The 16,110-nt window shown below is 43.5% G+C and overlaps 1 protein-coding gene across 1 annotated transcript; it reads left to right on the top strand.

Annotated features, from left to right (window-relative positions):
- Positions 1–4,309: 4,309 nt before the first annotated feature.
- Positions 4,310–11,610, top strand: LOC129190305 (uncharacterized). The gene is made up of 3 exons (XM_054792878.1): positions 4,310–4,388; positions 4,605–10,948; positions 11,165–11,610. Exon 2 carries the CDS (start codon positions 4,831–4,833, stop codon positions 10,654–10,656), a length of 5,826 nt encoding a protein of 1,941 aa, XP_054648853.1. The 5' UTR covers positions 4,310–4,388; positions 4,605–4,830; the 3' UTR covers positions 10,657–10,948; positions 11,165–11,610.
- Positions 11,611–16,110: the final 4,500 nt, after the last annotated feature.

The raw sequence follows: 16,110 nt of genomic DNA, 5'->3' as shown, positions 1-16,110 counted from the left end.
ATTATTTCCTACTTACTCATGGATGTTTGCATGAATCATCATTAAAAAAATGATTCAATAATAAAGTCTTACAGATGACTTACACACATGCACAGTACACATATAGCTGAATAATAAACAATAAATATGTCCATTTCAGACTTAAAATAATGTACCAATTTAATCCCCACACTCGGAGAAGAGCCGCTGCTCCTCTGCATCGAGAGGAGCCAGATGATGTGGCTCCCAGACGGGAAAGAGCCAGGATACGTTGGAGAGACCATGTCTCTCAACTGGCCTGGGAATGCCTCAGGATCTGCTGGGACAAGCTGAAGAGAAGTGTGGGCTTCTCTGCTTAGATTGCTGCCCCCGCGACCTGACCTTGGATAAGTGGGAGAAGGTGGATGGATGGGTGAATGGACTTTTTGCAGATTCCCTCCAAATCCTGAAGGTTTTGATATGAGATTAAGCATCCTAACGTACTTCTTTTGATAGCCCTTTTTTGCCCTCGCCGTATACAGTTTGTTTGGTCATTGGCATGCTGGAGGACACATTCTTCATTGTTCAGGCTGAGGTCAAGAAATTCTCATTGAAGAATCTTTGGTACATGTTCATCAGCCCGTCAATGCGGTGAAGTCTTCCTGTACCTTCAGCAGAAGAACAGCCCCAAAGCCAAGTGTTTCCATGTTGGACTGTAGTGATAGTGTTCTTGGAATCATATTCAGTATTTCTCTGCCTCCAAACAGTCAAGTCGATGCCAAACTCTGCCTTCAAACAGTCAAATTGATGCCAAAGACCTCAAGTTCGGTCTCATCTGACCACATCAAATTCTCCCAAGCCTTGTCCGACCCATTTCGGTGTTCATTTTGCATATATACATATAATTATGTAGTGGAATACTGTGACTAGTCCGTACACAAATATATCAGTGTACAAGTGCAAAAACGTGTGCACATGTTTGTGTGTAAGAAATATGTCAAAACATGGAACAGCACCGGGAGGTTTTGATACTATAGCACGTAGCACTTTAGCGCTCAAGGACTTTCACACCTAAACACGGTAGCACTTTATGTCTCTCCAAAGTTTTGGTTTTGTCAAGCACACACGGTTTTACTGCTTTACTTTATTTATTCTTTCTTCTCTTCTTTTATGTCAGATGTTATTCTTACTGTACTTAACATCAACCAGCCCCCAGGGACTAAAGATGGAAATTAGCCACTGGCTATAATAATGTAGCTTGCAATCTTCGACATTTACATGAAAATGGTGATTAATATGCACTGCCCCTGCACCTAAATAAACCAAATCTACATTGGCAAACTTTAAACAGGTCTGTACAAGCATCCTATGGAGCACAGGGGCCTTGCGGCTCCTGCAGGATCTCAATCACTACTGGTTTTCTTATTGAATGCGATCCCTTGACAATATTAACAACCTCCTCAAGGGTAATTCTGTTCATCATTTTACCACACTAGTTGAGATCTTGCATGATGCTCTAAAGCGAGGGTCAATTTACTGTTGTCTTGCATTTTTTTCAATTTCTAAATATCGTGCCGACAGAGGTCTCTTTATCACCAGGATTTTTGCTGAAGGACCCTCCTGGTCAAAATTTTAAGACCAGTTGAAAAATTGCAATGATTTACATCTTGCACTGTTGGAGGATCTAAGCAGAGCTTCAAAATGCAAAACGAAGAAATTGGAGTGTGAGAAATAGCTTTTTGGAGTAAGCAATTTATTGCAAACAAGCATTAAAGTGAAACAGGCTGTTCATCAGCTGATCAAAAGTTTAAGACCATAGCATTTAAAAGCCAAAATCTTGGCAAAAATGTGGATTCAATGTCATTTTCTGTCAGGTATTCACAATGTCATGATCTCTTGATGGCAAAAGCAAAAAAGCTTTCTGTCTTTGACTGCTTTTGTTGAGCTGCAGAAGCTAGGCCTCTCGCAGCGCACCATTACTTGCTGAGGTTGGACGCAGTCAGGCTACTTCCACACTGCAGGGTATGACGCCCAATTCCTGCATCTTCCCCTGATCTAAATCCAAATGAAAACATTGATGACAAGGGAGGTTTACAAAAACGGACATCAGTTCCAGACAGTGGATGCCCTCCATGAAGCCATCTTCACCACCTGGAGCAACTTTCCTCCTGGAAACGTCCAAAACAATTTTTGAGGTGAATGGCGCACAATGGCGCATAGTTACTCATTACCGAGGCCTTTTTTCAACATTTTATTTCTATTTTGGGGGGGTTTCGGGGTTTTTATGGTGGTGGTCTTAAACTTTTGATCAGCTGATAATCAAGCTTTAATGCTCGTTGGCAATAAATTAATTACGCAGCAGCTCATTCCCATTTCTTCTTTTTGCATTTTGAAGCTCCAAAAGAGCTCATAGAGAAGCAAGAATGCAAAATGTAAATTCTTACAGTTTTTCATCTGGTCTTAAAATTTGGATCAGGAGTGTATGTGTGCTTCATGGGCACACGACTGGTCTGTGGGAGTCAGAATTCTTTCTAGTTTCTAAAGGATCAAAGAGTTATTTTCCTTTATCAAAAATAATTGAATACATTACCTTTTATGTTTTTAGTGATATTCCATCTTCAGCCTCCCATAAAAGTTGTATCTTTGTAATTATTCCCCCATTGTATGAACGGCAATTCAAACATACTGAATGTAAGCAGATGGTAAACTTACTCGTTCTATTTACCTGTGATCTGAAGAAAAGTTCCCTGTAAAAAGGTCATGTTAGATCTATCCACTTTCAAGCAGTAGTAGACGGCCATCTCACCTTGCTGTACTTCACTAATTTCCAGGACAAATGTTCCTAGTTCTTTTTTGGCCGTGAAGCGCTGATCGGAAATCAATGTCTCATGTTGGACGGAGCCTGCTGTGCCATCTAAAGATGGCTTTGCAGCTAAAACTTCAGGAAAGTTTCCAGAAACAGTTCGGATCCAAAAGAAGTATTGAATATCCTGAGTTTTTTCACGGGGACATGTCAGAGAGACATCTTGTCCAGGTCCAACAGTCAGAGTGGAAAAGGTGTGAGCACCTGTACATGCTGAAGAGAAGAAAAAGAAGAGATGTTAACAAGAGTCATGTACAGTATGAAGCCGTCTCCACTGGAAGTGAGCATGGACTTGCCTCCACGTTGGAGCAGGAGCAGCAGATGAAGCACGAACCACATTTTCTCCTGATTTGACCAAGTGAAGAGCAGACCATCTAGACAGCATCATAAAGTTATTGACTTGAATCACATCATAGCAAATGGGAGGGAACTATTTCACAGCCATCTCATTGGTCGTCTGCCTCAGTGGAAATATGTCCACCCAATCTTTTCATGAGTATATGTATACACACACACAATTTATCCACTGTTTATTATTATATTTATAGTTCTATGAATTTTTCAGTCTGTTTATTAGTTTTTTAATACAGTACCCAACAAACAGCCTATCCCAGCTGACTTTGGGTGAGAGGTGGGCAGGGGCATCTTATATGAGGGCAAAATTAGGACATTTCCAAGGAGCAAAATAGGTAATTACTAAATAAATAAAAAGGGAAGGCCCAATGTTACTTTTTTTTTCACAACGCCCAGTTTTACTCCATGGTGCTATCTTTTCCACCATTGCCTTTTGTTTGCCTTTTGGAACAATTAAAGGCTTTGAAAACCTCGCCTGCCTCTCGCCCCTGTGTCTGGGGTCCATGTCTAGAGGGCTCTAATAATGTTAAAACCCCTATTTAGAAGATCATCAAGAGTTTTTCTATGATCTAACTATGAAAATTTAAATATTTAAAAAAGGTTAGTCGGCGTGACAGGTCCTTTATGTTCACTAGTATACCTCAGTTCCTGTGTCTGCACCCTTATTTTGTATTTACTTCCGGTTTTGTTCCTTTCTGTCTGCATCCGTCTTTACGTTCCTAATTACTCGCATAATGCCGCAAGTTTGAGTTCCCTTTCTATTTAGCTCAGCTGTCGTGTGCATCCTTGGCTTTGTCGGAGCATTGATTGTCATTGGCCAATGTTCATGTGCTGCTCTTTGCTTTATCTCTGCCCCTACACAGCAGCCATTATCATTAAAAGATACATTTTGATCTCCTCTTGGTCCTGCTCTCTGCATCATTGGGGTCGCCACACAACGCCTCAAGGCCAGTGTTCAGTCTCCTGAGCAGAGCCTATGTTTTCTTGTGTAATGGCACCCCCTTGTGGACGTATTAAGCAATGGTCCCTATTGTACATACGGGTCATTTTCCCTTTTTTCTCAACATTACGTTAACGTGACTCGTCAGTTGTCTATTCCTATCGCTGCTCTCATTGACTTTTTCTCAGTGAATACTTACACTCCTGCCCTTCATGTTCGGTTTCCAGTTACACTACCCTGTCTTTCCTTGTTCCTACAGCTAAAGCAACGTCTGTAAGTGCAGTTTGTGTTTTTTCATATTAAGTAGTCTTGTGCAATGGTAGCTGGTGTACCCCTAGTAGGCTAAGCCAGCTTTCCCTTTGGTATTTTTGCCTATGGAGCTTTAACTTTATTCTTGTTGTTAATTCTACATGTGGCCAACCTTTGTGATTCAAGATTCAAGAGAGTTTTATTGTTCTGTTCTTATTTAAGTTCTGTATTGTATTACAGTTTCACAAAATCCTATAAAGGCTAAAGAAGAAAGACCTGCCTCTTTCATCTCCTTTCGGGAACTGTTTAACTGGTTGGCTAGCAAGGCCTGCACAGTGAAAAGACGGCTACTCAGCTAACGGTGAAGAAGACAGCCCTCCAACTACACCGCCAAGAAGAGCTAAGTGGCTAACCCCCTTATACCCACGTCATATTGACCCTTTGACTACCGATTTATTAAGGCAACATGGAAGGAACTAACACATCTAAAAATGAAAATGGGCGATCTACGAGCTCACATGCATCCCGTTCATCAAGCGGCTCAACAAAAGCTAATCTTGCCGTTGCCATAGCAAAAGCAAAAGCCGAAGCGGCACAGGCTAGAGTAGCTCATTCAAAAAAGGAAATTGAACTGAAAGTTGAGCAGGCTCGCATCCAAGCTACTCTTGATGCACTTAAAGAAGAGAAAGAAATGGACGCAGCCCTAGCAGAGGCAAACACATTGCAAGCAGGGTTAATGGACGTGGCATCAGATTTTGAAAAATTAGAAATATGCAGCGAAGCCAACAGTCAAGTTCTTTCAAACAGACAATATCAACGCACTGCCGCCTATGTGTCAGAGCAATCCAGCTTACACTCAGTGCCACTCAGCATGTGTGAGCTACCATTTGTTATTGACAGAAATAAAGCTGTTGAATCAACAAAATGTAACCCGAAGAACGAGCAAGCTGCCACCTCTACCTGCAATGTGCCTCATTACACATCTCAGGCTCCCTCTCCACAGAAGAGTGGCCCATCATCTCCCATTCAGCAGTTAGTAGATGGAATCTCCTACAAACCCAGCTGCCGGAACACTGATCGGCAGCCACTGATCCACATCCAGCAGTCACCGCATGAGATGCTCCATGAAACTAGACAGAGCAAACCTGAAATCACAAACGATCTTGCCAGATATCTTGCCCGCAGTAGGCTGGTGACCTCGGGGCTCACAACATATGACGAGCAGCCACTAAACTACTGGGCCTGGAAAATCTCTTTCCGAAGTGCGATCATCGACTTGGACCTAACTGAGAGGGAAGAACTAAACCTGCTAAGTAAGTACCTTGGAAAGGAGTCAGCCGAGCAGGTGAAAAGAATAGCAGCAGTAAACGTCAGAAATCCACCCCTTGGACTGGTGATGGCATGGGAACGGCTTGATGAAACGTTCGGCTCACCTGAGGCCGTCGAGCACGCTCTCTTCAGTAAACTAGAAAGCTTCCCTAGAATTACCATGAAGGATCCACAGAAGCTACGGGATCTTGCAGATCTGCTGTCAGAGATGGAAGCCGCGAAACGAGACGGACATCTCCCAGGCCTATCTTACCTGGACACCTCAAGAGGAATTAATCCTATCGTGGAGAAACTCCCACACAACATACAAGAGAAGTGGATATCACTCGGTTCAAAGTACAAGCGTGAACATCAAGTCAGCTTCCCACCCTTTTCTGTGTTTGTAGACCTCATCCGTATGGAGGCAAAAACTCGTACAGACCCCAGCTTCAACTTCAGCCATTACTCTACTGGAGGAAAGAATGCATGGGAGAGATCTCCGAAAACATCCGTGCATGTTCACAAGACTCAAGCTTCCCCAGCAGTAGATGGAGAAGACAACGAAAGTGGTGACCCAAACAAATATTGCCCCATTCACAACAAACCTCATCCTTTGGCGAAATGTAGAGGCTTTAGAGAAAGGAGTTTGGAAGAACGTCAACAGCTTCTAAAGGAACACTCCATCTGCTTCCGATACTGCTCCTCCACTCAGCACCTTGCCAGGAACTGCTCAGCCGACATAAGGTGCTCAGAATGTGAGAGCATAAACCATGTTGCAGCCCTCCACCCTGGACTCTCTGCCCGGAGGTCTAAAATGTCAACCCCGACTTCAGAGCACTGGGAGGAGGAAGACAAAGTGGATCACATTTCTAGGCAAGACATCACTTCAGCTTGCACTCAGGTGTGTGGCGAAGGACTCAGCGCGAGAGCATGTGCCAAAATATGCCTTGTCAACGTTTACCCAACTGGACACAGAGAGAAGTCCAGGAAAATGTATGCAGTACTCGACGAACAGAGCAACCGCTCCCTCGTACGCTCTCAGTTTTTTGATCTCTTCAAGGTTTCAGGGTGCTCCTACCCATACACACTAAAAACGTGCGCTGGGCTTAAAGAGACTGCGGGGAGGAGAGCCAAAGGTTACATGGTGGAGTCAATCGATCAAAGTTTGAGCATTCCCCTGCCAACGCTTCTCGAGTGCAACCAACTCCCCAACAACCGCTCCGAGATACCTACTCCAGATGCACCCTACCACCACACCCACCTGAAGCGGATCGCCAACAAAATACCTCCACTTGATCCGAATGCCAACATACTCCTCTTGCTAGGCAGAGATATATTGAGGGTGCACAAAGTACGCGACCAGATCAGCAGTCTAGGCAATGCTCCATTCGCCCAAAGGCTGGACCTAGGCTGGGTCATCATTGGTGATGTATGTCTCCGCGGTGCCCACAGACCATCTCAGGTGAGCAGCTACAAGACATGCATCCTAGAGAATGGTCGCACAAGCCATCTGCAGCCATGCACTAACCATATCAGGGTCAAGGAGAAGTTCAGTCACTCATCTACACCGCAATACCGACCCGCACCCACCTCCACACTGTTCAGCAGAAACAGCTTGGGGCAGAACGTCTTTGCACAAACAGCCAATGACCATCACCTCGCACCATCATTAGAAGACATCAGATTCCTCCAGATCATGGACAGTGAGTTCCATCAAGATAGCTCCAACAGCTGGGTGGGGCCCTTACCTTTCCGTTCTCCAAGACCACGGCTGCCTGACAATAGGAAACAAGCACAAGACCGCCTGCTCTCACTCAGACGCACCCTGGAAAAACGTCCTCAGATGAAGGCTCACTTTCTAGAGTTCATGGAGAACCTGTTCAGGAGAGAACATGCGGAGGCCGCACCGCCCCTACGAGACGGACAAGAGCGCTGGTATCTACCGCTCTTTGGAGTATACCATCCCAAAAAGCCTGACAGGATCCGTGTAGTCTTCGACTCAAGTGCACCATGTGAAGGGGTGTCACTCAACGACGTCCTGCTCAAAGGCCCCGACCTTAACAACAGTCTGCTGGGCGTACTCATGAGGTTCAGGAAAGAGCAGGTAGCCATCACTGCAGACATCGAGCACATGTTCCACTGCTTCATTGTGAGGGAAGACCACAGGGACTTTCTCCGCTTCCTATGGTTCAGGAACAATGACCTTAACTCCGACATTGTGGACTACAGAATGAGGGTCCACCTTTTTGGCAACAGCCCGTCCCCGGCCGTGGCTGTGTACGGCCTACGGAGAGCTGCCAAAAAAGCAGAAGCGGACTATGGCAGTGACGCAAGAGAACTGATCGACCGCGAGTTCTACGTGGATGATGCACTCAAGTCCTTCAACACTGAAGAAGAAGCTGTTAGTGTTCTCCGGCGAGCTCAGGAGATGCTTGCGGCCTCCAACCTCAGACTGCACAAAATTGCATCAAATCGCCCTGCTGTCATAGATGCATTCCCCCCAGAGGACCGCAGCAAGGATGTCGGAGACTTCGACCTCTTTGTTGATGACCTACCCGTCCAACGTAGCCTGGGTTTGTCGTGGAATATGTGCACAGACTCCTTCACCTTCCAGATTGCAGAGAGCCAGAAGCCATTTACTCGCAGAGGGGTGTTGTCCACAGTGAACAGTCTCTATGATCCCCTAGGCTTCCTCGCACCTGTCTCTGTTCGAGGAAGACTGATACTGAGAGCCCTCACCACTCAAGCAGAAGATTGGGACTCGCCACTTCCAAGAGACATGGAGACTGAGTGGACCAGCTGGAGAGAGTCTCTCCACGACCTAACAAAATTACAGATACCACGCTGCTACACACCCTTCTCCACAGCAGGGGCCCAAACAAGAGAACTCTGTGTCTTTGCAGACGCATCAGTGAAAGCAATAGCAGCTGTAGCCTACATTAGGGTGACAAACAAAGATGAACAAACTGCGGTTGGCTTCGTGTTCGGCAAGACAAAGCTGGCTCCACAGCCCGATCTTACTATTCCCAGGCTCGAACTGTGTGCCGCTGTACTCGCAGTAGAGATAGCCGAGATGATAGTCGCAGAGATGGACGAGACATTTGACGACATAACATACTATACTGATAGCAAAGTTGTACTAGGGTACATCCACAACCAATCAAGGAGGTTCTATGTCTATGTCCACAATAGAGTCCAGCGAATCCTCCAGTCACCATGCTCTGGCCAGTGGAAGTATGTTCACACTGACCTCAACCCAGCCGATATTGGATCGAGATCTGTGACTCCAGCTGTCCTGAACAGCACGATATGGTTCACAGGATCCACTTTTCTACAAAATACTCCAGCGCACTCATTTGAACTACAACAGACTTTTGACCTAATCGATCCCGCGTCCGACTCGGAGATACGTCCCCAAGTGACCACAAGTCTCACCTGTGCCACTGGAAATGCGATCAACCCGCTACGCTTTGAACGCTTCTCTGAGTTCAACAACCTTGTCACCGCAGTAGCACACTTGATCCATGTGGCTCGGTCTTTCTCCCACTCCATCCAAGGCAAGTGCCAGGGCTGGCACTTCTGTCGCCCAACGGAGGAAGAGTTGTCTAGGGCGAAGGTGTGCATCTTGAAGAGTGTCCAGAATAACTGCTATGAAGAAGAGCTCGAGTGTGTGTATTCGGGACTTAACATCCCATCGTCCAGCAATCTAAAGAAGCTTCACCCTGTGATAGACTCAAACGGACTTTTGAGGGTCGGAGGCCGTATACGGCAGTCAGGCCTGAGCACTGACGAGACTCAACCCATCATCATCCCTGGGCACAATCACCTGGCAACCCTGCTGGTGCGCCACTATCACAAAGTTGTGAAACATCAAGGAAGACACTTCACCGAAGGAGCTGTCCGAGCTGCTGGATTTTGGCTAGTCGGGGGAAGACGCTGCATCACCAGCATACTTTTCAAGTGTGTCATCTGTAGAAGGTTACGAGGAAACACAGAACTTCAACAAATGGCGAACTTACCAGCTGAACGTCTGCAGGTAGCACCTCCCTTCACCTATGTCGGCGTTGACATCTTCGGACCATGGGACGTCATCTCACGACGCACAAGAGGGGGACTTTCCAACTCCAAAAGATGGGCTGTAATGTTTTCATGTATGTCTTCAAGGGCAGTACATATCGAAGTGATCGAGGCCATGAGTTCCAGCAGCTTCATCAACGCCTTGCGGAGGTTCTTCGCTGTTAGGGGCCCCGTCAAACAAATACGGTCTGACCGTGGGACCAATTTCGTCGGTGCCTCTCGAGAACTGAATATGGACAAACCAATTCAGAGCGCCGATGCAGTAGAGAAATTCCTCAGCACCCAGAGCTGCTCCTGGGTCTTCAATACTCCCCACGCGTCTCACACGGGTGGCGCATGGGAGCGCATGATTGGCATCGCCCGCCGCATTCTAGACTTCATTCTGCTTGAACAGAAGAAATCTCAGCTTACCCATGAAGTCCTCACCACCCTCATGGCGGAGGTCATGGCAGTCATGAATGCAAGACCCCTCATCCCAGTGTCATCAGATCCCGAATATCCCCTCATCCTCACACCAGCAATGCTTTTGACCCAAAAAACAGGCTCCACTCCTCCTCCCCCTTGCAATCTTGAGGAAGCAGATCTTTTCAAAGAAGAGTGGAAGCAAGTGCAGAGCCTGGCCGACACCTTTTGGAACAGGTGGAAGTGCGAATACCTCAAAACGTTGCAGCTTCGCAACAAATGGCAAGACAAAAGGCCTAATATTCATGAAGGTGATGTCATCCTCCTGAAGGACAATCAGGCAAAGAGGAACGAATGGCCTGTGGGCATTGTCACTAAGACTTTTCCAGGAGAAGATGGATTGGTCCGGAAAGTCGAGGTAGCGGTCGTCAAAGATGGAATCAGAAAGACTTTCTTTCGACCTGTCGTCAACCTGGTGCTGCTTCTTTCCACAAAGACTGTTTAGTGTGGGATCTCTAAAGACCCCATGCGGGGAGTGTTCAGTCTCCTGAGCAGAGCCTATGTTTTCTTGTGTAATGGCACCCCCTTGTGGACGTATTAAGCAATGGTCCCTATTGTACATACGGGTCATTTTCTCTTTTTTCTCAACATTACGTTAACGTGACTCGTCAGTTGTCTATTCCTATCGCTGCTCTCATTGACTTTTTCTCAGTGAATACTTACACTCCTGCCCTTCATGTTCGGTTTCCAGTTACACTACCCTGTCTTTCCTTGTTCCTACAGCTAAAGCAACGTCTGTAAGTGCAGTTTGTGTTTTTTCATATTAAGTAGTCTTGTGCAATGGTAGCTGGTGTACCCCTAGTAGGCTAAGCCAGCTTTCCCTTTGGTATTTTTGCCTATGGAGCTTTAACTTTATTCTTGTTGTTAATTCTACATGTGGCCAACCTTTGTGATTCAAGATTCAAGAGAGTTTTATTGTTCTGTTCTTATTTAAGTTCTGTATTGTATTACAGTTTCACAAAATCCTATAAAGGCTAAAGAAGAAAGACCTGCCTCTTTCATCTCCTTTCGGGAACTGTTTAACTGGTTGGCTAGCAAGGCCTGCACAGCCAGAATGTAACAACATAACCATCGGCTTTATCTACTTCTGCATGCTCTTGTAAAACATAAATGTAAAACTCAGCTGTTGGTGTGAAACTCCTGCGTGTTACACTTGCTGTACTGTTGTTTACAATGAACCCATCAGCAGTTTTAATGCTGGATATGCAGTTTGCCCCTTATTGCTATTACAACATTGGTTCTGTTGCTGCTGTGTTGTGTAATATACTTGTTGATAAATGAACATGTGGTTAAAGACAGCTACATTTTCTTTCCACTTTCTCATGTGCCAAACCATTATAAAATAAAAAAAAACATACTGTATATACTTTTATACGACGAGTGTCACATTTCAGAAATAACAGCATGTATTTTATACTGTAACACATGTAACATACAACATGTAAGAACACATGAAAACACAGAATAAAATGTCCTATGGATTTTAATGTCATGACTAAAGCCCATGTTTCATTATTTGTAATAGCTTTACTTCTTTACACAAGAGACTGCTGATGCGACTGGACCTTTCATTGAGTGTTTGTGGGCCAGCTGAAAGACAAAGCATAAAACAAGCATCTAATGATGATTGGTAATGCTCATTTTCTCTTAACTAATGTACATTTTCTCTTAACTTTGCAGCAAAAACACTTTTTTGTCCTCATCTTTTTGTAGAGGAAGGTTGAAATGATGAAAATTAAGGCCAAAGCGACACTCAAGACATCTCGAAAGCACACTCAGAGGCACGTTCTAAAAATATGAGTTAACAAGAGAACTAAAAAAAAAAAGGGAAAAATCTTACAAGCATGAAACATAAAAGTTGGAATTTAACGAGAAAAAAAATCAAAAGTTTTCGAGAATAACATAAAAACAACATTATTTTAGTAGCGGAAAATTGGACTATGAGAGAAAGTCCTAATATTATGAAAAAAGAAAACTGAATTTTTTGGAACTGAATTTGTGGAAAAAAGCAATAATATTACGAGAATAAAGTTAAAATATTCTGGGAATAAAGTCATAATTACGAGAAAAAAATTGGCGAAAGTTTAAATACTTGAAACATTTTTAAAAAGCAGCAGAAATTTAAAAAAATCACAATTTTACAAGAATAATCTCGCAATATGAGGAAAAATAATGTCATTTTAGTCGTATATAATTTAAATATTAAATAATTTCTTTCATAAGTCATAATATTATGAGAAATAAAAAGTGTGTAATTTTTGGAAAATTAGGTTGGAGAAAAAGTTCAAATTTTATGGAAATAAAGTCAAAATAATATTGGAATAAAGTCATAATATTACAAGGAGAACATTTATGAAGATTATTTTAGAAGAAAGACGGAATATTTGGAAAATTAAAAATAAAAAAACGACAACAATGAAAAAAAAGCAAAAAGCTAAGTTGATATTAATAAGCTTTTTCACCTACAGTATATCAAAAAGCTGAGATGAGTTTAAAAAAAAGTTCTGAGCATATCTACATGCGTTGCTTTACAAAATATCCTTTCATTTTCCACTATGTGGACTCGGTGGGACACCCCTGTCGTAAGGAAATCAGCAAGGGACCAAGTACTTCTTTTCCCCACTCAAGTGGCATTTCATGGCACAGCACTGTATTACCGCAGCTTATTCTTGCATGGACAATGCCCCACCTCGTCCAAGTGTGCTTGAAAGAGGACAGTGTACTGTGCTGGAATGTGGATCAGAACACTCACACCGGTCAAAGCAATCAGACATTCGCTACTAACCACTTCTTCAAAACGGGATGCCCAAAATAAAATATAGTAATAAAGTTTTCCACTGCGTCTACATGCATGATCTTGGTAGACTTTGATGGTTAATGTGGATGTGGAAAGGTACGGATTTGTGTTGTCCTTTCTCAGTGTAGCGACATGCGGCTGTCTTATTCCGCCTAGCTCTCTTTTTCTATTTGCACAGTATTAATAATTGATGCAAGCGTGTCGTAAGCACAAAACATCGTAACACACAACGTCATAAAACAAGGACCGCCTATATTGAGAGTACGTAAAAGGTACTAAGGTACTCTTTAAGGGCGCATCGCCTGTACACTTGAAAAACAGGTAGTAGCTCGTGTTCAAGTCTGGCTTTGTAACTGGGTAAAATTGATTAAAAATGTAGTTGAATAGTCCTTGTCCAAAAGTGTCCACACTATTAAAAGTAATCATGACATTTACTCAGACAAACATGAATATCTTCTGTGCTTTACCTCAACTTTAAGCCCCCCCTCACATTTCCTGCCCTTGAACGCTCTTCTGAGTAAACAGGCTGAGTGGTTGGTCAAAGGCCCGCCGCAGCTTCCGTCTGTCATGCTGCTGTTCAACATGCTTTATACCTTCACAACATATACTGTAGTTGTTGTCATTGGTGTGGCACCTTATGACAATGCATGAAGACACGAGGGGCATGCTAAATTCATGACAAAATATGTGCAATTGTTAGACATGGCTAGTATTAAACTGTTGCTGGATCTTTGTACAGACAAGTTGCTTGACAACTTTATCTGCTTGCTGCAGCTTGTGTCACTTAGAAGACACGCCGTCTCATCTGTTTCTCTCTCTGCAATGGAAACAAAGCCTGGTCGTTTCACAATGATGGAAGAAATGTTTGTTATATATTTTGAGAATGTTTTGGGGCGTTTGATGACAGCACCTCGGAGGTTTTATTTGTAGAATTGCAGAAAAGAAGTGATGGCAGCACAGAGGAAATCAACGCTGTTTTTGTCCAATGAAGAAAAAACACTCTAAATGAAAACAAATCTATTTTATGCTAATGAATAAACCCACTAAATTTGGAAATACATTGTTTATAATTAATGGAATGTAGTAAGAAACAATGTTGATGGTGGAGTTTTTCAATCTCAGGATGAAAATAATAACAAACTAGTAATTAAAATAAATAGATAACATTTTTTACAAATGTGATTTTTATTATAATATACAAAATCATATTTTTTCACGTTATTTTATTTATTTTCGAATTCATTGGGATGAGAAATTGTGGTGATGAATCCGGAGGGAGAAAATTGTAAGCAAAGAAAGCAATTTAAATAAATGTGAAGCTAGAACATGATTTTTATTATAATTTTCTGAAGTTTTCAAAATTAGAGTGAAATGAATGTATTTCCATAGATGGTTTAATAAAAAAATGTTTTGTTCACTTACAGTTTTTCTGCAATGGTTTGGCTCACGCATGTATGTACATTCTTAAAACGGTGTAAACCCATCCATCCATCCATCTTCTATGCCGCTTCTCAAGGTCAAGGTCAAGGTCAAGGTCAAATCTATTTATATAGCACATTTCCAACAGTTAACCGCCCAAAGTTAAAAGGAGCTGTGAGCTGGACCTCATAGTTCTAGCAGGAACATAAACGGTCAGTAAGTCAGATAAGTATGAGGGAGCCAGACCATTCAGCGATTTAAAAACCAAAAGAAGAATTTTGAACTGGATCCTGTAAGTCACGGGTAACCAGTGTAACGAGGCCAGGATTGGGGTTATATGTTCCCGTCTCTTGGTGCCAGTTAACAGGCAGGCAGCTTAATTTTGAACCAGCTGGAGACGACGTATGGACTGACCCAAACCACAATACAAGGAATCACAGTAGTCCAAGCGGCAACCGGCAAGTCCACAATCTGTTGAGGGGCCCCTGGAGGTGGATGAAGTTTTTCTTTTGATGCCGTCGGAGTCTGTCTTTGCTGACGACGTGGACCTGGAGTCAAACCATCCTCGACTCCTCACTAAGTGGCCTCACCAGAAGGTAGAAGGGTTGTCTGTCGCGGCGAGCCTGCTTGTTGAAGCCCTCCACATTGCTGTTGGTGCGGATGACGATGACACTCTTCAATTTATATCAATTTGTGTCTTGTAGTCTGACGACTCGATGTTGACGGGAAAATGACTCGATACCAACAGAGAAACGTCTTGCCATATTTGTAGGCGAATGCTTGACGAGGAATCTACTTCTGGTGGCGGGGAAACGTCTTGACGGGGAAATCCTGTCATCCTGTCATTATGACCCATTCAACATTTTGCCTAAAAACTGTACCAGCAAAACTGTAGCTTACTGCATGATACAATTATCTTTATTTTGAAGAATATAACATATGTAATCAAAGCGCTGCAGTCAGTGCCCCCCAAGCACAAGCAGATCTATCTAATACTGTGGTTTTACTGTAACATTTTAATAAGTCTAGTTAAATGATTTTACCCTTCCCTTCCTCTCAAATACCCCCTTGCGTAGGCTGAGACGTTTATGTACCACTGGACTAGTGACCCAGATACTGAACTTGAGAACATACAACTTCGCTATGTCATTTTCGGTTACTCTATGACTCTTCTATATGACTGTTTTTAAAGTCTACTGTGGAGACTAATGGCATTGGCAAACCAGACCCCTCAAAGGCCAAAAACGTGGCCGTGATATTATTGGCCACCTAGCTACGGTGGATGTCCCACGCCAGCATGGGGGCAATATAACTATGTGGGCCTGGTTCACTAATCATCCAAGGAGGTGTTATGGCCGTCTTACTCTCCTTTCCTCAATCCTATTGATGACTTTTTCTCTGCTTGCAGGTAGAGAGTGCATGAGCATCGGGCTCAAAATGAGAGGTCCCTGATCAGTGTAGGGGATGGTTGCGACATGCACAGCGTTTCTTCCCTCGTTGCATCGCAAGGGAGACCAGTGCTTAATACAAACCAGAGAAGGCAAAGCATTCAGCTCCTTGGTCTCGGTCTCTGAGTTATATTTGTGCCTTAAATTTGAGGGAGCAAAGGCAGATTTTGAGCCCTATTAACGTGCCATAATTACTGTTGTGTGTGCAGGCACATTGCTGCATGCGCTCTGTCAC

This window comes from Dunckerocampus dactyliophorus, chromosome 11, assembly GCF_027744805.1.
Source record: "Dunckerocampus dactyliophorus isolate RoL2022-P2 chromosome 11, RoL_Ddac_1.1, whole genome shotgun sequence".
Taxonomy (NCBI): Eukaryota; Metazoa; Chordata; class Actinopteri; order Syngnathiformes; family Syngnathidae; genus Dunckerocampus; species Dunckerocampus dactyliophorus.
Note: the sequence above shows the minus strand (reverse complement) of the source record. Positions and strands in the feature narration are given on the sequence as shown.